This window comes from Schistocerca americana, chromosome 3 (assembly GCF_021461395.2).
Source record: "Schistocerca americana isolate TAMUIC-IGC-003095 chromosome 3, iqSchAmer2.1, whole genome shotgun sequence".
NCBI classification, from domain to species: domain Eukaryota; kingdom Metazoa; phylum Arthropoda; class Insecta; order Orthoptera; family Acrididae; genus Schistocerca; species Schistocerca americana.
This window is the reverse complement of record NC_060121.1, coordinates 863,580,568-863,605,676: the sequence shown is the minus strand read 5'-3', so window position 1 is coordinate 863,605,676 and position 25,109 is coordinate 863,580,568. Positions and strand designations below refer to the sequence as shown.

The 25,109-nt window shown below is 39.0% G+C and overlaps 1 protein-coding gene across 1 annotated transcript in view; it reads right to left on the bottom strand.

The window, feature by feature from the left end:
• LOC124605334 (cell division cycle protein 27 homolog) overlaps positions 1-25,109 on the bottom strand; it is a 231,427-nt gene that overhangs the window by 159,716 nt on the left and 46,602 nt on the right. Inside the window, exon 5 of the mRNA XM_047136940.1 lies at positions 22,444-22,641. Within this exon, the coding sequence (XP_046992896.1) occupies positions 22,444-22,641 (198 nt within the window). The remainder of the gene's footprint in view (positions 1-22,443; positions 22,642-25,109) is intronic.

Sequence of the window (25,109 nt, the reverse complement as noted above, 5' to 3'; positions counted from 1 at the left end):
ATGCTTAACTGTAGTTCACGATTTTCAAGTATGCAAAATCCAATGCTTAACTGCAAGATGATAACTAGAACTTCAAATTCGAAAATGGCATTGATACACACACTGACAGCGTGGCGCCGCCTTCACATGGGCAGCACCGGATTTCAGGCGGCGGGTGGCGTCTGGCCGGTGGCCGGTAGCCGCTGCAGCGCAAGGAAACGCTCGAGCGTAAGCAGTTATGAACACGACGCAGCCACGAGCCGTCCTGCGGAATTGTTTCTGGAATACTTGTTATTACGGGTGGGTAGAATGTTAAGCGAATTGTCTTCGATGTTCAATCAGACTCATAACTTTAGACTGAAATGTGGTAAAAAAAAAAAAAATAAATAAAATAAAATAAAAATAAAAACAGTTGGACGCGAACGTGCGACTAAGTTTAGAATGCACGACGGTTACTGCAAGACCACGAGCTCAGTCCCTCCATATCAACTCGGAAGTAGGCAACACTTCCTCCTAACACTTCCCCATATTACAGCGTTGCCAGATTGTACAGATGGCCGGACTTAAGAGTTGTCAGGGGCGGTCAGTTTTATTGGCCATCTTAAGTGAACGACTCGGACTTAGTCTCTGTGGCGGCCGGCCGGCGGTCAGTTTTTATGTCTAAGACTGTACATACTGGTTAATAAATAAGAATGCACTTGTTAGTAACAATATCTTGGATAAATCATACGTAGAAAGTGAGAAAGGTAGACTATAAAAACATTTATAATGAGGACTCTTACCACAATTATTATTGGTTATGCAATGCAGATTAAAACTGAAGAAACTGCAAAATAGTAGGAAATTAAGGAGATGGGACCAGGATAAACTGGAAGAACCACAGGTTGTTACAGAGTTTCAGAGGGAGCATTAAGGAATGAATGACAAGAACAGGGAGACTGAATACAGTAGAAGAAGAATGGGTAGCTTTGAGAGACGAAATAGTGAAGGCAACAATGGATCAAGTAGGTAAAAAGACGTGGGCTAGTAGGAATCCTTGGGTAACACAGGAGGTTTAATTGATGAAAGGAGAAAATACAAAAATGTGGTAAATTAAGCAGGCAAAAGGAATACAAACGTCTAAAAAATGAGACTGACAGGAAGTGCAAAATGGATAAGCAGGGGTGACTTGAGGACAAATGTAAGGACTTAAAAGCATATATCACTAGAGTAAAGCTAAATAACGCCAACAGGAAAATTAGAGAGACTTTTGGAAAAAAAGAGAGCCACCTGTATGGATATCAAAAGCTCAGATGGAAAACCAGTCTTAAGCAATGAAGGGTAAGCTGGGGGAAGGGGGGAGGGGGGGAGGGGGGGACGGGGAATGTTCAAATGTGTGTGAAATCTTATGGGGCTTAACTGCTAAGGTAAACAGTCCCTAAAAGCTTGCACACTACTTTAACCTACATTATCCTAAGGACAAACACACACACACACACACACACACACACACACACACACACACACACACACACACACACGCCCGAGGGAGGACTCGAACCTCCACCCGGATCAGCCGCACAGTTCATGACTGCAGCGCCTTAGACCGCTCGGCTAATCCCTCGCGGCGGTAAGCTCAAGTTGGAAGGGGTATATAGGGGGTCTGTACAAGGAAGATGTACTTGAGGGCAATTTGTAGAGGGGGAAGAGAATGTAGATGAAGATAAGATTGTAGATAATGATCCTGTGTGAAGAATTTGACAGAACACTGAAACAACTAAGTCGAAACAAGATCTCGGTAGTAGACAACATTCCATTAGAACAATTGATAGCTTGGGAGAATGGGCCATGACAAAACATTTCCATCTGGTGTGCAAGATGTACGAGACAGACGAAATACCCTCAGACTTCAAGAAGAGTATAATAATTCCAATTCGAAAGAAAGCATGTGCTGACAGGTGTGAATATTACCGAATCATCAATTTAGTAAGTCACGGCTGCAAAATACTAACAAGAATTCTTTACAGAAGAATGGAGAAACTGGTAGAAGCCGAACTCGGGAAGATCAGTTTGGATTCAGGAGAAATGTAGGAAGATGCGAGGCAATACTGATGCTATTACTTTTCTTAGAAGATTGATTGAGGAATGGCAAACCTGAGTTTATAGCATTTGTGGACTTAGAGAAAGCTTTTGACAATGTTGACTGGAATACTGTCCAAATTCTGAATGTGGCAGGGGTAAAATGCAGGGAGCAAAAGGCTATTTACAACTTGTACAGAAACTAGATGGCTGTTTTAAGAGTCGGGAGGAAGGCAGGGCGGGCGGGCGGGCGGGGGGGCACAAAAGGGATGCAGTGGTTGAGAAAGGAATGAGGCAGGGTTGTAGACTTCCTCCCACGTTATTCAGTGTGTACATTGAGCAAGCAGTACAGGAAACAAAAGAAAAATTTGGAGTAGGAATCAAAGTCCAGGGAGAAGAAATAAAAACTTTGAGGTTTGCCAATGACATTGTAATTCTGTCAGACAGCAAAGGACCTGGAAGAGCAGCTGAACGGAATGGACAGTGTCTTGAAACGAGAAGATAAAATTAACATCAACAAAAGCAATACAAGAATAATGGAATGTAGTCAAATTAAATCAGGTGTTGCCGAGGAATTAGATTAAGAAATAAGATACTTAAAAAGTAGTAAATGAGTCTTGTTATTTGGCCAGCAGCAAAATAACTGACGACTTAAGTAGAGAGGATATAAACTGTGGACTGGTAATGGCAAGGAAGGCATTTCTGAAACAGAGAAATTTGCTAATATCAAGTAAAGATTTAAAAATCAGGAAGTCCTTTCAACAGTACCGTATTTACTCGAATCTAAGCCGCACTTTTTTTCCGGTTTTTGTAATCCAAAAAACCGCCTGCGGCTTTGAATCGAGTGCAAAGCAAGCGGAAGTTCTGAAGAATGTTGATAGGTGCCGCCACAACTAACTTCTGCCGTCGAATATATGTAGCGCTACACAAGTATGCTTTGTGGGCACAAAGATAAATACTGGCGCCAAAACCTCTGCATCAGTAAATAAATTTTAAAAAAGGTAGAAGACGAGCTTTATTTTTTCTCCGCCCCCAAGTTTCGACCACTGCATTTTCATACATTATCAAACGAAGTAAATACAAATTCCGTATTGTTCATCTTAGAATGTAGCAGAATTTCAATGCACTACGAAAATCCGACTGGCAAGACTGTTAGGGATGTTTGTCAATATGGCCAACTCTACGTTCCGAGTTTTATTCCTACCTGTGAGAAGAGATGGTTAGATGGTTGCTAATAGGAAGGAACCTGATGAAACGTGAATCACATGCAGTATTCTCTTCACCATAAGAATAATACGAATATAAACATTTTGCCATGTATTCTTTCGTGTTTGCTGCTATCATTTAAATCCTGTCTGCCTAATAAACTACGAAACTAGAGTGAGACAACAGCAAATGCGGAAGAATATACGTATCGTGTCATGTTTATATTCGTATTATTCTTATGCCTAATAGTGATACAGTCAGAAATGAAGCACGGCAACTGACTAGATTTTAAATGTAAGATGACTAATTTCTGTGCAGAATTTGATGTACTAAAGAAGCGGCCGCAAAGATTTTCAAACGGAGAAAAATTTTCGCTAAACACTCGTTCAGAACATGTTCTATCATACGCAGTCTATTATTTGGTTCTTGTTGATCATTATCAATGAAAGCAGCAGCAGTGTAAGTAACAACAAATAGCAGTCTCTTGCCATTGTTTCGCTAATGAGACGATTCCTCTTTTTTTTTAAGCGGCGGTAGCGGGCACAAAAGCAAGTCATGCCGCGAGCGGCGACAGGCCGTAAACACGCACTATCAAAATGCGACAAACAATGCATGACACAGTACAGTAATGCATTTTCAGCTTAGAGTAACGTAAACACCTATAACAAAGAAAACGGCACTTATCAGATCAAAGCAAAATAAGCAATCGATTCAAACCAGACGAAGCACGTGAAAAAGGAAGGGTACCCATATAAATACGGACGGAGCGCCTGACGCATAGCAATGGCTACCTGGTAAAGCTTAACTGCTAAGCTTACGACTCGAACCAAACTACTGTAGCTGTATCGTCTTTCATTCGACCTAAATTATGTCTCATATTACAATGGACCAACTTTGTTTCGATTTGGAGGTGCGGCCTAAAACTTTTCTCTCGCCTTGAATTTCGAGTCTCAAATTTCAGGTGCGGCTTAGATTCGGGAATTTTTTTTTCCTTTATTTCGAGTCTCATTTTTCAGGTGCGGCTTAGATTCGAGTGCGGCTTAGATTCGAGTAAATACGGTATTTGTATGGAGTGTAACCACATATGCAAGTGAAATATGGACGATAAACAATTTAGACATGAAGAGAAGAGAAGAGAAGCTTTTGAAATGTGGTGCTACAGAAGAATGCTGAAGATTAGATGAGCAGATCACGTAACTAACGAGGAAGTACTGAACAGAATTGGGAAGACTAGAAATTTGAGGTACAACTTGACCAAAAGGAAGAATCTGTTGTTAGGACACATTCTGAGACATCAAAGGTTCACCAATTTAGTATTGAATGGGAAGAGTGTGTGTGCATCAAACCAGCCTTCAAACTGAAGACCATGACAACATAATGTACTTTTAATAGTTTACATCCTATAAGCTTTGTAGAAATGTACTACATGACAGATTTTCATGCTACTGTTGAAACACCAGGTTTACCTCGGCCATAAAGAGATTAGAGATTTTAACAGTCCAATCGATGTCTATAACTGGCCATGCATAACACATATGTGTGTGTGTGTGTGTGTGTGTGTGTGTGTGTGTTGGGGGGGGGGGGGGGGTAAAAATTGTAGACAGATACCAAAAGATGATTCAGAAAAATGTTGGATGCAGTAGTTATTCAGAGATGAAAAGGCTCACAGAGGATAGAGTGGCATGGAGAACTGCATCAAACCAGCCTTCAAACTGAAGACCATGACAACATAATGTACTTTTAATAGTTTACATCCTATAAGCTTTGTAGAAATGTACTACATGACAGATTTTCATGCTACTGTTGAAACACCAGGTTTACCTCGGCCATAAAGAGATTAGAGATTTTAACAGTCCAATCGATGTCTATAACTGGCCATGCATAACACATATCTGAAGGACAGTCTTAACATTACAAGAAGCACAAAATGAAACATGTCAGAGTGGATTAATAGGTCTTTAATATTTCAGTTAAACAACAGTGAGTTTAAGTGGTGTGATGGTCATTCTGTTCTTTAGAGCAGTACTGTTAGAATTTTCAAACAGATGCAACAGCTTGTTGATTTTTGGCTGCTGTCTTAAGCAACTGATGTCATGTTTTGTAGCAATACGCAAGAGATTAGTGACCAAAGTTTTTACTAATCTCTGATAGGGGATCATGACACAGGGCTGAAGGAAGTCTAAGCACATTTGTACTAAGACTCAAAGCAAAATTTTGTACATGGCAGCATGTTCAGAGACCGTGAATAATTACAACTGAAAGAAAACAGCCCACGGTCATTATTTTTAACAAATTAACCGGATTTCAACGCTGCTAGGAGTGTCTTCCTCAGAATTTAAATCAAAGAATGGTCTATAACATGGTCACAGAATTATGACTAAAACGTATGATACAGAGTGTAAGTACAGAATCATTGTGAAAGACTGGCAGTGCTTATATGTCATTTATAAAATAATAAATATGCCAAAAGGGCATTAGTCACAAAAATATTTAAGATAAAAAATTGTGATGGCGAGCCACTAAGGGCTGCTCGTAACTTAAGTGGTTACAGGTTGCAAACGGACTGAGGTGCCCGCGTTAACAAATGCGGCCAGGTGAACGTGGCACTGCAACGAGCGTGCCATCTAATAGCCGTAGATACAATTAGGTTGTTTCACATTGAAATATAGGCAGAAATGATTATAAATAAATAGTATTTGGTACATAATGGAAAGCAACGTTTGTTTGATAGTAGCATACAACATAACATTTTGTCTACATCGAAGCTTATAACAGTAAGATAAAACATCATTATGAAAATGTAGATAGGACTGAATGACAACTTGTAGAAAGCAATATTGACATGAAATACAGCCAAGAAACATTTGATAATTAAAAAACATAGGACTATCTTAGAAGGAAAAGAACATTTAGGCAATGTTTTCTAATTATCAAATGTTTCTTGGCTGTATTTCATGTCAATATTGCTTTCTACAATTGTCATTCAGTCCTATCTACATTTTCATAATGATGTTTTCATGTTTTATCTTACTGTTATAAGCTTCGATGTAGACACAATGTTATGTTGTACGCTACTATCAAGCAAACATTGCTTTCCATTATGTACCAAATACTATTCATTTATAATCATTTCTGCCTATATTTCAATGTGAAGTAGCCTAATTGTATCTATGGCTACTAGATGGCACGCTCGTTGCAGTGCCATGTTCACCTGGCCGCATTTGTTAACGCGGGCACCTCAGTCCGTTTGCAACCTGTAACCACGTAAGTAACGTGCAGCCCTTGGTGGCTCGCCATCACAATTTTTTTATCTTAAATATCTTTGTGACTAATGCCCTTTTGGCATATTTATTATTTTATAAATGACATATAAGTACTGCCAGTCTTTCACAATGATTCTGTACTTACACTCTGTGTCATACGTATTTAGTCATAATTCTGTGACCATGCTATAGACCATTCTTTGATTTAAATTCTGAGGAAGACACTCCTAGCAGCGCTGAAACCCGATTAATTGGTTAAAAATAATGACCGAGGGTTGTTTTCTTTCAATTGTACACTCAAAGCCCTTTATTACAGTGTAAATGAATTTATAAACATGGACAAATCAATATTGCAAATATGGCTTACTGCAGAAGTCCAACTGAGGTTTCTTACAAAGAAATAGCTGATAAAAAAACTGTATCTAAGTAGAGGACTATTACATTAAAATGTGCAGAAGTGATATTTTTATGAGGATTAAGAGGCTATTAAGTATTTGATATCATTAGGAGTACTACAATGAGAAATGAATTTGGTCGTACAAGTGTAAATGAACACATAAGGGAGTATAGAAATAAATGAGAGATCATGTTACAAGAATGAATGAAAACAGAAAACCTACAATAGTAATGGTTATCGACCAATAGGGAAAAGATCAGTATGCAGACCAAGAAAGAGGTTGGGATCTCAAATAGTCACTAAGCACCAATAATAGATGCACTGAACAAGAGGACGTAACAGGCAAATGCCTAATACTTGGAGGAGGAGGAGGAGGAGGAGGAGGAGGAGGAGGAGGAAGTGCATTACAGTGTAGGGAGGGCCATAGCTAGATGTGACCAGTGGCATATCTTGCAGTGAGAAGTTTCATAAAGGAACTTTTGTATATTCAGCAGACTGTAGCGGGACTTTGAATTTCGCCGCGCTACACTCGTTCCCTCAGATAAAAATATCCCGTCGCAGCGGTATGAGCGCTTGACGGCAGAGAAAATACCAAAATTGTAACCTTTTTTGTTTTCTATCCGTTTTCAATTGTCTCTTGATAGCTGTAGCTTAAGGCAGGCGTGATCGGATGCTGACGTAAAAACTTAATGGCTAATCTTGATCTGATTGTAATGTGTAGACATTGTGGAAGTTATTAAGAAATTCGGTGGATGGAAGTAGCAAAGTGAATTAAATTGCATACAGTATCAAGATGATTTTAATTGGTATAAATTAGTGATCCCTGGACTATTGCAAGATTTCGGAGCAGATTTTTTCACGCTGAAATGAAAGAGATTTTTGAAGACGTGGACGCCGCCCGAAAGAAGATAAGTTAATCTGGTAAAGGATGATCTCTCGTCTACGCCACTTCCCCCCGTCAGTTACATTCTGTTATTCTCTGTTTATTTTCAATAACTTTTGTAGTGAAAATTGGTTTAACTTTTGCTCAAAAACGCCACACGGACCACCCCAACAATAGCTTTTCTGAATAACGAAGTCCGATAGCTTTTCTGTAATACAAAGTCCGATTTGCTTTTCATTCTTTCCCTTTTTCACGGTCTCTCTTCTCCCATTTTTTTTTATTAACCACTACAACTGGCTCCCGCGACTGGACGCAATTTTCGGATGTGTCGTTTTTGAGTAAATTTGAAACTTTAATTTGTATTTTTTTTCCCAACAGAGAATATCCAAAAATCCTGAACTTTAAAGGGTAACGAAAACACCAACTTTATTGTACCTAAGCAAATGATACCACAATATTGTAAAGAATTTTTGTAACTAATTCAATCTGTTTTTCTTTTCATGGCATATATTGATGCAAAACTGTTATTTTGAGACCTTTTGGTGATTATCCGATGGAGATGTATTAAGAAAATCCATATTTTGACAAATACGAATTACGCAGAAGTGATTGACCAGCCGCTGCAGGACAGAAAATTTAATGGTGAGTCACACAATTATGTTTCATTCAAGCATTCAATACCCAACTGCAGAATCCATTTTTCCTTTTCCACACATCCTGTAGTTTTCTTCTAGATTTTTACAAAATTATCTATCTCTATTGTAGTTTGTGGTAATTATAGTATTGTTGTAGCATATGAAGATCGTGAATTTGACCGCCAAACAGTCATTTGTTACGAAAAATTTTGTCCGCCCTGCTGCATCTTTCTCAACCATTGTTTGCAATAGAGCAATCATTTACATTGACGGGAAAATATTTCAACCTAAATTTGAGTCAAATCTTTATTAATCAGACTTATATTATTCCCTTTTTGACTTACGATTATACATCCTATTACAATGGAACGCGGTAAGGTAGAGATAGTTTCGGCAGATGAGTTAAGTGAAGTAGATTCATCGTTGAACCAACAAGAAAGTCCGTGTTTCCCTCCATGGACGAGTTCACAGATCAATGCAATGATTTTGCCTCAAACTCGCAACATTTGTGATAATACACAGATGGCGACTTTAAATGACGAAATGTGGAATGGACGCGAGACTAGACCGTCAGCGCCATTGTTAACATCAATGTCAGAACCGAATATGAGACAAATTCAGCAATGTGACACAAATCGGACACAGGAAACTGACAAACTGGACCGACTGTTAGAGTTATTTGCAAACATGAAACGAGACGTTAGTCAGAAAATTGGCATATTAAACCATACTACGACCGAAAATTTTGAACGGACGACAAAACAGATGACAGAATTAAATAACACCACTCAACAGCTCAGCCAGCGATTTGAGACATTGTCCGATCGAGTCACTAAACAGGAAGAAACTTTGGTTACATTCACACACGAAACAAAAAACAATATCACCCGATGTGAGAATCAGTTAACTCAAATAGTTAATGTGCAGCAGGAAGTGAACACTCGTGTGGAAGAGTTAGCTCAGGCCCACACTTCAGCTAGCTCCACCCAAGAAAAGCTGACTGAAGAAGTGGGAAATATTACCCAACAACTCACAATGGTAGTTCTTGAACAGACCCACCTCAAAGAAAAGATAGAAAAATTAGAAGACCGAGCGGACCTCGCGTCACTAAACAACGACACCAACATGGCCGAAAGAATTGTACATGAATGTAAATTGTGTGACGACTATCTGGACAAAAAACTTGAAACAATTACACAGGACATACTTTCAAAAGCAAAGACACATGTTAAAGACGAGACAAAACACACAGAAGACGAAGTGACAAAATTACGAGACAATGTTGTGCCGTGTTTGGCGATTGGTGCAAAAGCATCGCTAGGAAACGACAAAACAGCTAAAACCATGGCTAATGACACAGACAGAACACCACCTATTGTGGAATCACCTATTTCCAATCAAAATTACAATGTGCCGCTTTCTTTTCCACCGAACGATCAATATTACGGTACCACACCTAGAGTAGCAAGTGACCTAAATCACATCAATACAGTTATGCCAACCGGCATGGCCGATGACACGTTTGTAAGACATGGGTATTTCCAGACATTTTCCAGTGAGGACAAGCACAAAGTCCACCCTATTGTGTTTATTAGATCATTTGACGGTGTTTTTCCACGTAGTTGGTCAGAAGTCGATAAAATCAGATACGTCACCAATCTCATGAGAGGACGAGCAGCTAAGTGGGGTGCCGCTATGAAGCGGCGGTGCCTTACGTTTCAACAGTTCGAACAAGCCTTCTTGGACGAATTCTGGTCCGAGAATGAGCAACAGAGTCTAAGGAGAGAAGTGTGCAACCCCGAGACCTATGACCCTAAAAAAGAGACATTAAGACAATACTTTGAGAGGTACCTAGACAAGACACTGTACTGGTCCAAACCAGCCGACTTGCCAGCGATAATTGACACTTTAAAGAGCCACTTACCCTTTCCATACTGAGACAGATTAATAGGAGTACCGGAGAATGACGTTAAGACTTTCTTAAACTTCTTAGATCAAATGGACGTAGTTTACAGAGGCGATTCACGCCATTCAAATTTTACGCATGTTAGTAAACAAAATCAGTACCCACCCCAAAGGAACCGTAGTGACGGTGGTTGGTGGAACCATCCGTCCGCGCCGCGACACAATACGACGCCTGCGCGCGAAACATATTCAAATGGAAACGTGTATGACAGTAGGAACAACCACAGAAATTCGTGGAATAATAATAATAATAATAATAACAATAATTATCACCCTTGGTGGCTCGCCATCACAATTTTTTAATCTTAAATATCTTTGTGACTAATGCCCTTTTGGCATATTCATTATTTTATAAATGACATATAAGTACTGCCAGTCTTTCACAATGATTCTGTACTTACACTCTGTATCATACGTATTTAGTCATAATTCTGTGACCATGCTATAGACCATTCTTTGATTTAAATTCTGAGGAAGACACTCCTAGCAGCGCTGAAACCCGATTAATTGGTTAAAAATAATGACCGAGGGTTGTTTTCTTTCAATTGTACACTCAAAGCCCTTTATTACAGTGTAAATGAATTTATAAACATGGACAAATCAATATTGCAAATATGGCTTACTGCAGAAGTCCAACTGAGGTTTCTTACAAAGAAATAGCTGATAAAAAAACTGTATCTAAGTAGAGGACTATTACATTAAAATGTGCAGAAGTGATATTTTTAAGAGGATTAAGAGGCTATTAAGTATTTGATATCATTAGGAGTACTACAATGAGAAATGAATTTGGTCGTACAAGTGTAAATGAACACATCAGGGAGTATAGAAATAAATGAGAGATCATGTTACAAGAATGAATGAAAACAGAAAACCTACAATAGTAATGGTTATCGACCAATAGGGAAAAGATCAGTATGCAGACCAAGAAAGAGGTTGGGATCTCAAATAGTCACTAAGCACCAATAATAGATGCACTGAACAAGAGGACGTAACAGGCAAATGCCTAATACTTGGAGGAGGAGGAGGAGGAGGAGGAGGAGGAAGAGGAAGTGCATTACAGTGTAGGGAGGGCCATACCTAGAGGTGACCAGTGGCATATCTTGCAGTGAGAAGTTTCATAAAGGAACTTCTGTATATTCAGCAGAAATTTCCATTTAAAGGATATCTGATACTATATAAATGTAGCACGATAATGCCACCCCGATCAAAAATCTGCATGTTGGCATACATTAATGTGTACCACAAAGAAAAAGCAATGTTGTCAGTAAAAGTAACAACTGTTTAAGACACTCAGGCTTAATCATGAAAGATAATCTGCAAAAGAACCAAATAGTAACTGGTTCTTATTTTGCAACTTTATAAGAGTAGAAGAAGCCACCAAGTTTAATGTTCTTGAACTAGAAGAAGTTGACATCAGACAATGTGAGCACCAAAAAAATTTTTCAACTTAGAACTGCATGATGCTGAATGTAAATCAATGTTGTGGTGAGATTTACAGTGACATTTTGCAATCACCAACAATGCTCACTCTTAAACTTCTTGGCAGATGAAAACTGCTGGTAGAGCACTTGCCCGCATAAGGTGAGTCTCGGTCCAGCACACAGTTTTAATCTGTCAATAAGTTTCATATCAGCACACACTCCGCTGCAGAGTGACAACTCATTCTGGAATTCTCACTCTGTTACAGGTACAGGCATACTTTCCTTTTACAATCTTACTCTCAGTGTGCAGAATTCCCATGCCATGGCACACACTACTTTCATGATGACTTGCCAGGTCAGTCATAGGAATCACAGGGCCATTGCTGCTCACTTCTTAAACGAGTTAAGAGAAAAAGACAAACAATGTGTAATGATACAACACTTTTGATTTAAAAAACAAAATCATACAAAATAGTATAGGGAATTTCATCAATACAATGAAACAACACCCAAGATGATTTACTACAGGAAAATACATCGAAATGAGGCACAAGAGCAATATACATACGACATGCTCTGTATGTCTAGTAGATACTTATTAAAGCAATTACAAGGACACCATTTTAAGACTTGTGTTATTTCAAAGATACATGCATCATAATAAAACAAATGGGTACATAATAACTGAAAGTTCTGCATCTGATGACTCTGTGATAGTGGCAGCAGATAAAACACTGAAGAAATGTGTTCAAAAGGCCAAGTTAGGAAAAGCTGATGTACAGTCTAAAGGACTTTTTCTGTAGTCATAACTGTATATGGAGCTTGAATCTTTTATTACACCCTCAAGACAAAACAACAGTTATGCATAAGTAAAAAAAGGGCACAAATCATTCCAATGGTTGAAAAAGTTATACTGACTGACTGACGAAGCAAGTTGGGATCTCTTTACTTCCTCTCTTGTTTCTCCCTCTGCCTCCTTAAATTCATTTTATTTTCATTTTTGCCTCATTACCATTAACATACATGAGTATAATCTGCATTTCCATAAAAGAGAAAAGTTGGCCCTCAGTTTTAAAGAATATAGCACCAGATCTCAAAAATGGTTCATATGGCTCTGAGCACTATGGGACTTAACTTCTTAGGTCATCAGTCCCCTAGAACTCAGAACTACTTAAACCTAACTAGCCTAAGGACATCACACACATCCAAGCCCGAGGCAGGATTCGAACCTGCGACCATAGTAGTCCCATGGTTCCGGACTGCAGTGCCCAGAACCGCACGGCCACCGCGGCCGGCAGCACCAGATCTAATTTTGTGCTTAGTTTTGTATGTGTCATCAATTTCCTAATTTATTTTGACCATTTCTAGTTAATATCTCTTGTTATAGGATGAAATCAGTAATTGTTTCGTGACCTAAATTCTATTGTTGACTTATAAACAAATATAAATTCTGTAATAATTCTAAACAATTGGAAGAAGGACTGCTAGGATTCTTAAAGTATTTATTTGGCTCCATTCATAAAATATTAGTAAAACCAGCCCTTATTTAATTCCAATTATTTATTTGGTTAGATAAACAACAATGCATCAACTTAACCATGAAATAAGTGTAACATCAAAAGGCTGTGTGTTAAAACAATGACAGTGTCTGTTCAATTTATTTGAAAGACTGTGAACTGTGTGGTTAGGTTTTTACTGCTCATAGATGTTCAACAGTTAACTGTTGTAACAGTATGCTGACCCCCCCCCCCCCCCCCAATTTTTCAGCAAGTACAACAACAAAGTACATCAACACCGAGGACTATCAATGAAGAAATAAAGCAGGCGACTGTCACAACTTTTTCTGGGAATTAAAGGATAAAACAGTACTTGCTCTTATTAAATTGTATTATTTGTCTATTTGCATAGTTACTTGAAGCTGTAAAAATCAAGATTAATGTGTAAATGGGTGCTCTTCCACCACAACACTATCCTATTTCACTAACTAGTAGTTGCAATGGCAAAAGAGCATTAACCAGAATTCAAAAAGGTTCCCTATCTCCCATACGTGTTTCAAAAATTTCCACATGTAACATTTTCCTGTTTCCCAATATACACGGTGAATCACCTAAAACTTGCACTGCAGATATTGCGGAAATGGGAAGTGCTATTGATGTGTGGTTTCCACAGAATGGATTGATAGTCAGGGCTCTTACTGTTAGCCAATGAACAGATTCTGCCTATCATTACCAAGTGTATTTTTTGAGCAAACATACACTTTTTTAAATGGCACAATACCTACTGACATTAACAAACTTAAAATAGGGTAAATAACAATATCAGTGGCATCTGTTGCAAGATTCTATTGTGAGTTGCCTACAAAATAAGTGTATTTTGAAAAGTTTCCACATTGACACTTGTTTGTGCCGTTCAAACTGCTAAGTTGCTAGGTAATATGATGATATGTTTGCTTAGAGTGTGCTTGTGTGTTCCTTGAGTGCACTGTGACTTGCTAGTCAGTGTGAAACAGACCAAGCAGTAGGTTGAGAGTGGACAATGGGATCTACCAGCGCAGAAAAAGCCAACATGCTCAAAGTGTATGGAGTGTGTCGGTACCCCAACATACATCAATCATCTTGCCAATTATTTATTAATCTCTTCAACCAGTTACATAAAAGTTGTAGTATAGCACCTAGACCATGTACCCGAAGGAAACAAGTGATGACAGAAGAGGAGGAAATTAATGTTCTTGCTGCTGTTGCAGCCAATCGACATGTAAGCTCCCATGCAATCACCCGAGGAAGTGGCACAAATCAGGCAAGTGTCCTAAGTATTCTCCATCAACAAAGGTTCCATCGCTGGCACATCTCTCTCTTATCAAGAGCTGCATGGAAACTATTACAAGAATTGTGTTAACTTCTGTACCTGGACATTATAACAGGATACTCCTGATGTCTCACGTATCTTGTTTAGTAATGAAGCCACATTTAGCAATCATGGACATGTAACCGCTAAAACACACACTACAGGACTGCTGACAAATCCTGTTGGCTTTATCAGATGGACCGTCAGTGTCCACGGAGTGTAAATGTGCGGTATGGGATAGTGAACCATCAGTTCATAGAACTGCTTTTCATACACGGAGAACTGAATGCAAGCATGTCTTCCTCTGCAGACTAGAACAAACCTGTGGTACCAATGTTATGGCTGTCCACCCCGTAGTGCACAAAGTACTACAGCATGTTTTCATGAATTGTTTCCAAATCGTTGTATCAGACGCAGAGGATCTATATCTTGGCCAGCCCGTTTCCTGGATTTGATGCCTGTAGACTTTTCTCTGTGGCGAAAGCTGAAAGATGCTGTCTACAAGGACGTATCAATTACAGCCAATGATATACAATGATGCATTATTGCAGTCTGCTCAGACATCTCTGCTGAAATGCTAGCACAAGTGCAGTAGTCATTCCATACCAAACTCTGAGCGCGTATTGCTACTTCCGGTGGTCATTTTGAACTTAACCTGTGATGGTCAATTGTCTCGTTACTGGTCAGAATCCATATAACTAGTGTATGCACTAGTGTTGTTAGTTAGTGTTTGCTACCGCATATACTGTACAAGTGTCAGTGTGGAAACTTTTCAAAATACAGTATCTCGTAAACAGCTCACACTAGAATCCTGCAACAAACACCACTGACATTCTAATTTACACTACTTTTTGTTTGTAACTGTCAAAAGACATTGTTCCATTAGAAAAAAAAACCCTTATGTCTGCACAAAAAATACACTTTCTAAGTATTATTACAATCTACCGACTGGCTAACAATATAAGCCATTGACTACCAATTTATTCTGTGAAAACCACACATCAATAGCACTTTTCATTTCCGCAATATCTGCGGTGCAAACTTGAAGTGTTCACCCTGTATCTAATGTTTGTAGTGAACAAACTTCTTTTCTGAGAGCAGAGAAAATGGAATTTGATTGTATAAATGCTTTGAGATCAATTTTCACATAAATTTATTTATCTGCAAAAAATTATTTCTTAATAGACTTTGTAGTCTGTTATCATAAGACTTTTCTTTCTCTTCTTTGAAACTGAAGTTATAGTGACTGATGTGTCAAATAACATGCTAGCAGAAGAATAGATATACAACAACACACAAAAACTTGAAGGCCTGCTGTTCTTTCAATTAAGTAACAGTAAAACACAAGGAAGAGAGATGCCATGTACTGTTCGTTGCTCTACCGCATGGCAGAGCAGACAATGTGGACCACTGATCCTTTTATAACGATACTAAGAGAAGATGGATGGTCGGTTGGTTGGTTTGGGGTATACAGGGACCAGACTACAGGATAATCAGTCCCTTTTTCCTGACGCAAGAGAGGCTCAAGGTACAAAACACTCAACACCACACCTAAAAAGAAAACGAACTGAATGAACAAAAAATGTGGAAAACATACACCACAAGGAAAAGTAGAAAAGGTATTAAAACCATAGAGCAGATGGTCTGGGCTGGCTGATCACAATAATAAAAGAGGATCAGCCAGCCACTCTGCAACACATTAAAATGTCCACCCCAAAAAGACAAGGCGAGATGAACGCATGTAGGGAAAAGACGACAACCAAGACAAACAAATGCAAAGAAAGTGTGACAGATTTAAAATGGAGGGAGGGTGGCGACCTGAGAAGGTTAAGTGTTCACCATTAAATGGTACGATAAAAAAAAAATAAAACAAAAAAAATAATAAAAAAAACACTCATGATTAAAACATAAAACTAAATCTGCTGTTGAGACATTGTCGCCCAACACCGAAGGTAGGATGTTGGGAAGGTTAAAAGTCTGCCACCAAGTGGCTAAAAGTGGGCAGTCCGACAAAATGTGGACGAAAGTCATATGAGAGCCACAGTGACCCCAAGGTGGGTCCTCGTGACAGAGGAGGTAGCCATGTGTTAGCCACGTGTGGCCAATGGGGAGCCGGCAGAGAACCACAGAGTCCTGCGAGAGGCCCGCATGGATGTCTTCCACACATTCACTGTCTCCTTAAGGGCATGCAGTTTGTTGTGCGTACTGAGATTATGCCATTACATCTCCCAAAGCTGAAAAACCTTGTGGCATACTAACGATCACAGGTCAGTTACAGGGATGTTGATCTCCAGAAGCGGTTTCCGTGTAGCCTGTTTGGCCAGCCTGTCGGCAAGGTCATTTCCTGGGATTCCGATGTGGCCTGCGGTACACACAAACACCATTGAACGACTGGATTGTTCCAGGGCATAGATGGAGTCCTGGATGGTCGCTACCAAAGGTTGGCAGGGGTACCACTGGTCGATAGCTTGTAGGCTGCTCAAGGAGTCAGTACAGAAAAGAAACAACTCACCAGGCCACGAGCAGATGCGCTCAAGAGCACGAGAAATGGCCGCCAGCTCTTCAGTGAAAACACTGCAGCCATCTGGCCAGGAGTCCTGTTCAATATGTCCTCCATGAACATATGCGAAGCCAACGTGACCATCAGACATCGAGCCGTCAGTGTAAACCACTTCATGGTCCCGGTACATGTCAAGAAGCCCTGACCTGGGCCTCTGATGCGTTAGATGAACTGCCGTGGATGGGGAAAGGAGATGGTAATTCAGAAGTGCAGGAGAACTATGAACATGTGCAATGTAACTGGCGAGCAGTTGTGCACGCCTAACCTTCAATGGAGGGACTCCGCCCTCCACCAGGATGCTGGTCACAGGAGTTGTCCCAAAAGCTCCTGTTGCCAGTCAAATGCCACAATAGTACACTGGGTCGAGTAAACGAATGCTGAGGACGCCACCGAACCATAAACCAGACTCCCATAGTCAAGGTGGGATTGAACAAGGGCTCTGTAGAGCTGCAGCAGCGTAGACCAATCTGCACCCTAGTAGTTGCTGCCAGTACTTCACCTTCAGCCGATGAATATGAGGAAGCTATGTCAATCGGGCATCCACCTAGATTATATGGACTCCCTAAGGTCCATAAAGAGACTGTCCCGTTGAGGCCTATAGTTTCTAATATTGGTGCTACGACGTATCGTGTAGCTAAACATCTTGCTAGTTTGTTGAGCCCACTAGTAGGTAGGTGTGAACACCACATTAAGAACTCTGCAGATTTCTTACATCGATTGCAGGGATTGCATTTGAATGATTCTGATATTATAGTCAGTTTTGATGTGGTTTCTCTTTTCACTCTCGTTCCTCTCTCTGATTCGTTGCAGCTAATTGAGGTTAAGTTTGGTGTCAAGTTAACAAATTTGTTTCAACATGTGCTGACTTCCACTTTCTTTTTATTCAATGGTCAGTACTACAAACAGACTGATGGAGTTGCTATGGGAAGCCCGTTGTCACCTATTGTGGCCAATTTGTTTATGGAGGACTTTGAGGAAGGCGCATTGGAGTCAGCAGCCTTGAAACCTGCGTGTTTTTTTAGATATGTAGACTATACTCCTGTCGAAATATCGGCGCTGGTCGACGACGTCACACGGCAGCAAACCCCATAAGTTATTTGAACATTCTATACGCAGTCTCCTTCACACATCAGCTACACTTTCCCACAATTATCCCCATAAACCAAAGTCAATTATTCATCTTTCCTACAAACAACCTTATGTGCTTGTTTCATTTCATATCACTGTGCAAGGTACAAAGCTACGCCCAGATATGTAGTTGATGTGACTGTGTCAAGCAGCACACCACTAAAATTGTATCTGAACATTACAGGATTGTTTAAATTGACAGCAAGCTGACATTTTCCCTGGGGCACTCCTTGTCTCTGATGAACGCCTGCCGTACAGGACAATGACCGAGTTCAATTACTTAAGGAATCTTCAAGCCACTTACATGTATGGGAACTCATTCAGTGAGCTCCAATCTATGTCAACAGTCTGCAGCGAGGAATTTGGAATCTACCAGTTGCCCTTCCTTCTTGGTTTGCTGGATATCTTGTGAGGAAAAGACAAGCTGAGTTCTGCATGAGTGATTCTTTTTAAATCCATGCTGATTTGTGGGCAGAAGCTTTTTTTGTCTCCAGAAAATTTATCGGACTGGCTTGAGCTGGCGGAGATGGTGGTCATATTTGCATGAGGTATGCTTGTTTCTGCGACTGTGTCTGTGTGTGTGTGTGTGTGTGTGTGTGTGTGTGTGTGTGTGTGTGTGTGTGTGTGTGTGTGTGTGTGCGTGCGCGCGCTTCCCCCCCCCCCCCCCCCCCCCTCCTTCTGAAAACAGCTTTGGCCAAAAGCTAAATTTGTAACAGTGCTTTCAATGTGCCTGCCCAAAATTCAACACATCATCTTTACTGTTAGTAGTTATCTATCCCTTTCATAATATTGTTGATATTCCTATCTAGTTTTTCCATTTTTTGAAAATGTATTATATCTGAATCTAAAATAAGCCCAAGGATTCTGCATGAAGCCAATGTTGAGAATAGTCGTATGTAATTTTGCGTGTCCATCCTTTTACTCTTCTTATATGCAGGAGTAATCTACGCTTTTTCCAGTCACTTCGAACTTCGTGCTAGACCAAATGCCAATGCAAGAGAGTACACTCTGTAAAAGCAAAGTGAGATTCCATCCAGACCTGGTGACTTTTCTTTGAACTCTTTCAGTTACTTCTCAATGCCAAGGATACCTCTTTCCACGTCCTTCATATGGAAGTCTGTGCATCAGTCAAACTATAGTATGTCTGTATGATCCTCTTGTGTGAATGGTTTTTTTTAAGTGAAATTTGAAACTTCGCTTTTCCTTTCACTGTCTTCTACTGCCACAACAGAGCGGTCAGCAAGTGACTGTATAGAAGCCTTTGGCCTGCTTAGTGATTTTTATAGGACCATAATTTTCTCAGATTCTTGGCAAGATCTTTTGCTATGGTAAAATAGTGAAAACTTTTGTAATCTTTTAACAGACACACAAATTTTTACTAACTTTTGCCTGTCAACAAAGAACCAACAGTGCAACAATATCTGCTTTCTCAGTATTTTGTGAATTTTCTTGTTAAACTTCAATACCTATGTGCCTCCTCTCTCCAATAAAAGGCTTCTCTGAAGTCACTGAAAACAGCGGAAGTCATTCCTGTGCACAAGAAGGGAGGACGGGGATGGGATATGACAAGAACAACTGTAGGCCAACTGCCATTTCATCTAGCACATCAAAAGTTCTGGAGAAAATGATGTACAAAAAACTGATTTCATTTATAGAAAAGAATGATATATTATTTGCATCTCAGCATGGATTCGGGAGGGCAAAATTAGCAAAGACAGCAAGGTCTGAATGTTTTAATAGTACATTAACTCTTTGGATAATGTACGATTAACAACACTGATATTTTTAGATTTGTCAAAAGCTTTTGACATGGTCAAGCTTGAAAAATTGCTTACTAATATTGAACATTATGGCACATGAGTCCTTTCAGACATATGGATTATTCCTGGACAATCATAAACAAGTGATCTCACCAAGGTGCAGTGATCATAAGTGCAAAGCAGTCACTGAAGCACTGAGAAATATGCTACAATCAAATATGCTGTACCTTAGGGCTTCATTGTGGGGAAACCTGCTCTTTCTACTCTATACTAATGACCTGAATGTAAATACTGATGCATACAAAACAGTCTTATTTGCTAATGATATGACAGTTCTACTAAAATGCGAGAACAGCAAGGAATGGAATCAGTCGATAAATTGTCCCATAAAGCATTTTTGATGTTGGGCAGACCATAATCAGTTAATTTTTGGAACCAATAAGACTGCCACAATGAACTTTCATACCAAACAAAATAAGAATCAACATAAACAAAATGTCTTATTTAAGGATGGTCAAGTGTAAGGTAGCACTGTAACAAAATTCCTCAGTGTTTCACTGCAAGACAATTTGAAATGGATTAAACATACGGAGGTCACTAACTGTGAGCCAAGTCAAAGGCGTTATCATCTAAAAGCATAAAAGTCATGCACCAATATGGAAACTTCGTGCTTACTTTGTTTATATCCAGTCACACCTCAACCTTGGAGTAACATTCTGGGAAACACTCCTCCAGCACTCAATACATTTAAATTTCAGAGGAAGGCCATTAGAATACGAATTGGAAGTACAATAAGTAAATCATGTGAACCCTTATATAAGAGAAACTACTTTATACAAAAATGTCAGAAGTGCCCACTCCATGTGGCAATGGAAATTTGTGGCAAATGCAATTTGAAAATAAAAGCTATCCAGGGCACAAAGTTCTTTAAACGATCCTTACAGACGTATTTACGGGATACTTTCCATTAAGTGAATGAATACATGTGTTTATAAATTGCTCAACATCACACAGTTACTTGTTTTTCACGTGTACTAACTAAGTTTATCTAATGTATACAACTTTGGCTTCAAAATTACATACAATTCAATTTGTGCACAAAAACAATATACATGGCTATTCCAGTACTTGTAACAAAACATGCTACCATAGGTAGAAGAGCAAATAAATAAGCAAACTAAGAGCCATAGCCCAAATAAAGAAATGTGTACATACGCTTTCATATCATAATCTACAAATGTGTTGTTATATACTGTTTATACTAATGTAGCCACTGTGTTTTATGGCACTTTTATGTTTCACAGCTGCTGACTGACATGTTTTGGCACAATATCTGTGCAGAATTTGATGCATATTTTCATTTATTAACTGTTTAAGGCAAACATTTTTTGAAACTTCCTGGCAGATTACAACTCTGTGGTGGACTGGGACACCTGTGTCTTTCGCAAGCTAGTGTTCTACCAGCTGAGAAACCCAAGTACAACTCGCAACCCATTCTCAGAGCTTCACTTCCAACAGTACCTCATCTTGCACCTTCCAAAATTCACAGAAGTTCTCCAGAGAAACTCGCAGGAAGTTTTATATCAGTGCACACTCCACTGCAAAGTGAAAAATTCATTCTGGAAGCAACCCCTGGCTGTTGCTACACCATGTCTCCACAATATCCAGGAATGCTTGACCAGCAAGTTCCACAGGAGAACTTTTGTAAAGTCTGAAATGTATAATATGAGGTACTGGTGGAAGTAAAACTGTGAGAAAGGGTAATGAGTCGTGCATAGGTAGCTAAGTTGGTAGAGCACCTTACTGCAAATGACAAAGGTCCTGTGTTCGAGTCTTTGTCTAGCACACACTGTTGCAGAATGAAAACTTCATTCTATTAACATTTTTTGTCATTTCAAGTAACCGATCTTCAGGTAAAAAAAATCCTGTGCAAATAACATTTTGTTGTCATCAGTCCATATCTTTGTTGAAACACATTAAAACATTTATGGATTTCAATAAATCAGCAGACAAATGGTACAAAGTACATCCTGAAGCTCAGTAAATGAACCTTCACATTACATGATTTCAGGGAGTGGGGAGGAGGGGGGGAAGGAGGGGGGGGGGGGAGATGGCACATGAAGTTATCTACAATAACAAAGATTCTCATAATCCCCATTTAAGAGAAGTAGCAATATCAAATGAACCTTCCATTCACATTTACCCCAATCCCAAAGCCACAAACTGAAACACACACTTCAGAACACAGCAATAAACTGAATTAAATATACACTAACTACAATAAATAGAGTACAGCATCATTCACAAACTAAGTTTAATGCATGAAGTTTACGACAGAACATACCTTGGTGTCAGAGGGCTAACATTATTGCACAGAATACTGCCTCTAAACCGTGACTGCTTCCCTCTTGAGTTTGAAAGTGCTCCTATACCAGACAGAGCTGAGCACAAAGTGTTATGTACCAACGGACTGTCATCTGGTGTAAATACCTTAACACTCGTCAACGCAGTATTAAAGCAGTTGGAATTTTGTACAGGAGTGCTAAAATATTAAATTTTAAATTACCAGACTAATAAACTTATCACTGCATTTTGTTCTAAATATTAAAGAAACATTAAGAAAAAAAACATACAAAACAATGGTAAAAATAAAATCTGACAGGTGCCACAATGAATTTCTCAGGGAAAAATATGAAATACATAGGATACAAGGCAATTATTATGACACAACCTGTTTTATTTTACTTTACTTACAAAATATTTTCGGTTGTGAGCTCTGCAACATCCATGTACTAATTTATACTTACGTGACAAACCCTATTTTTAGGGCTATATTTTAATTTTGACAAATGGATCTATGCAGACATTTGTAAAAACAGCGATGATACGTCAGTCCATACTAATGTAAAATTGCCACCTTCTGAAGAAGACAAATTCAAATTTGTTGAAACCTAGGTAAAGAATTCTTTATCCATTGCAACTGGTCGGCTGTTTATAATTTTATTACGTGGAACCGTTGCTGTTGTGCAGCTATGTTTAAAATACTAAAATATTTTCTATTACACTCTACAGCTTTCAAAAATGCACAGAACACAATTTTCACCCTAGTTTTTTGGGACATTGTTTAAGCTTTCATCCAATAAACATCTGCTATTCTTTTTTTCATTTTTGGGAGCAAAGCCAAGTCAACAGGCGACACCATAACTGCAGGGAGTGAGCTGCTTACTGCATCTAGAATGTTGTTACTATTAGATAATTATCTAAGGGTTTTTACCACAGTCCAGTGAGTTTAAACACTTTGCAATCTGAGGCAGCAAGTACTGTCCCACACACTATTCATGACTGTTCTTCGAGTTTCCACTTCTGACCGATAAAAGCAGTCACTATTTTCTCATTGACATACTCTGATTTCATGTAGTGAGAAACAATAGTTCTTGAACTTATTATAAGCACTTCTTTGCACTTAAAGGTGCTATGCAGTACCTGCTCTACTGTCAAGCTGTACTATACCCACAAAGAAAAATCCTTTGTCACTTTAATTTATACTGTAACATGGTGTAACTGCAGGGAAAAGGGGGAAGGGGGGGGGGGGGGGAGGAGGAAACAGGTACAGGATCTCATACAAATAGTGGAATAACCTCACGTATCCATTCTACAGTAGGTTTTGTACTGTAGAAATATTCTTTTCCCACACTGGTGGAGATCAGGAGTGTACTTGATGATTAAATTATCCCTTTGAAACTGAACCACCTGAACATTCAAGATTGATGTGTAGAATCTTCTTTGAATATTAGCATTTTTTAAACCATTAACATTAAGCTCCAAGTCACCTAGTTTTTATTGTTTTGAAAGAAATTTTTAATCCCGAGTATACTTGGGCAACTAAAAACAGACTTTGAAAAAGTAAAACCTCACTTATATCCATTTCAGCACTGATAGTTAAGTGTCTGCCACTCAAAAGCATCCATACTTAAATTTGTAGCATTGCTATTGTGTTTTAGTTTGGTGGTTGGCACTAAATATTGTCTTTACTGTGTGTAGTTTTGGATACTTGACGATGAAATACACATTTTCAGACTCTGTCCTGTATATAATTCAGACAATGCTTCCAAAAGTGGGTGTCTATAATGATCCTGAGTTTGACATTGAATTTAGAGGCTAAGAAAGTGAAGAAGAAAGTGATGTTACTTCAATGGGGACTGAAAGTCATGCAAGTTCGTCAGATGACTGGCAAGTGCTTCCCAGTGCTACTGGATGAGTATGTCTACTGTGCTCCAGCCAGATCCTCCAACATTTCTGTTGAAGAAATCACTGATGTATATTGTTTCACTTCATATCTACACAAAAAATTCTTTACTCAAACACCACTGCACGATTAACTCGGGATTTTATTAAAGATGATCTTCAAATGTTTGTAACTCATTATTTTGAGCTTTTAAAACTATCTTTATATGCCTATATGTAATTTCATTCATTAAGGGACATTAACCAAAAAATACTAATTTTTAGAACACTATTTGTAAAAAAAAGTTTTATGAATAAGTTAAGGGATTAAGTAGTGACCTCAGTCCAAGGAAAACCACACTACAGGACTACACACTGTTCCTCTTTCCACCGAGGCAATTTCTCTCAAGACTAAATGATATAAAACTATGAAAAAGTCTGGTAAGAACATGACTGATGGCTACAGTGTCAGTCTGAACATATGCATAATCACTTCATGTTTTGTCCATTTGAAGACTCATTCAGAGAACTTCAACATCATCTGCACAGGAGAAACTAACAGAATCATAACATAATTAGGAAAGGTGGTGAAGAGAGGAATAATGATTAATTACAAGACAAGCAAAAATACACACAAAAATTGGATAAGTATATGTGCAAACTTTTCGTAAAATAAAACTCTGCGGCTAAATGCATTTATTTATGATGTAAGAAGGCAAAGACGAGATGAACTCAAAGTTAGCAGAGAGACATCCCTGACAATTTCTTTTTTCAAGCAGTTTTCTT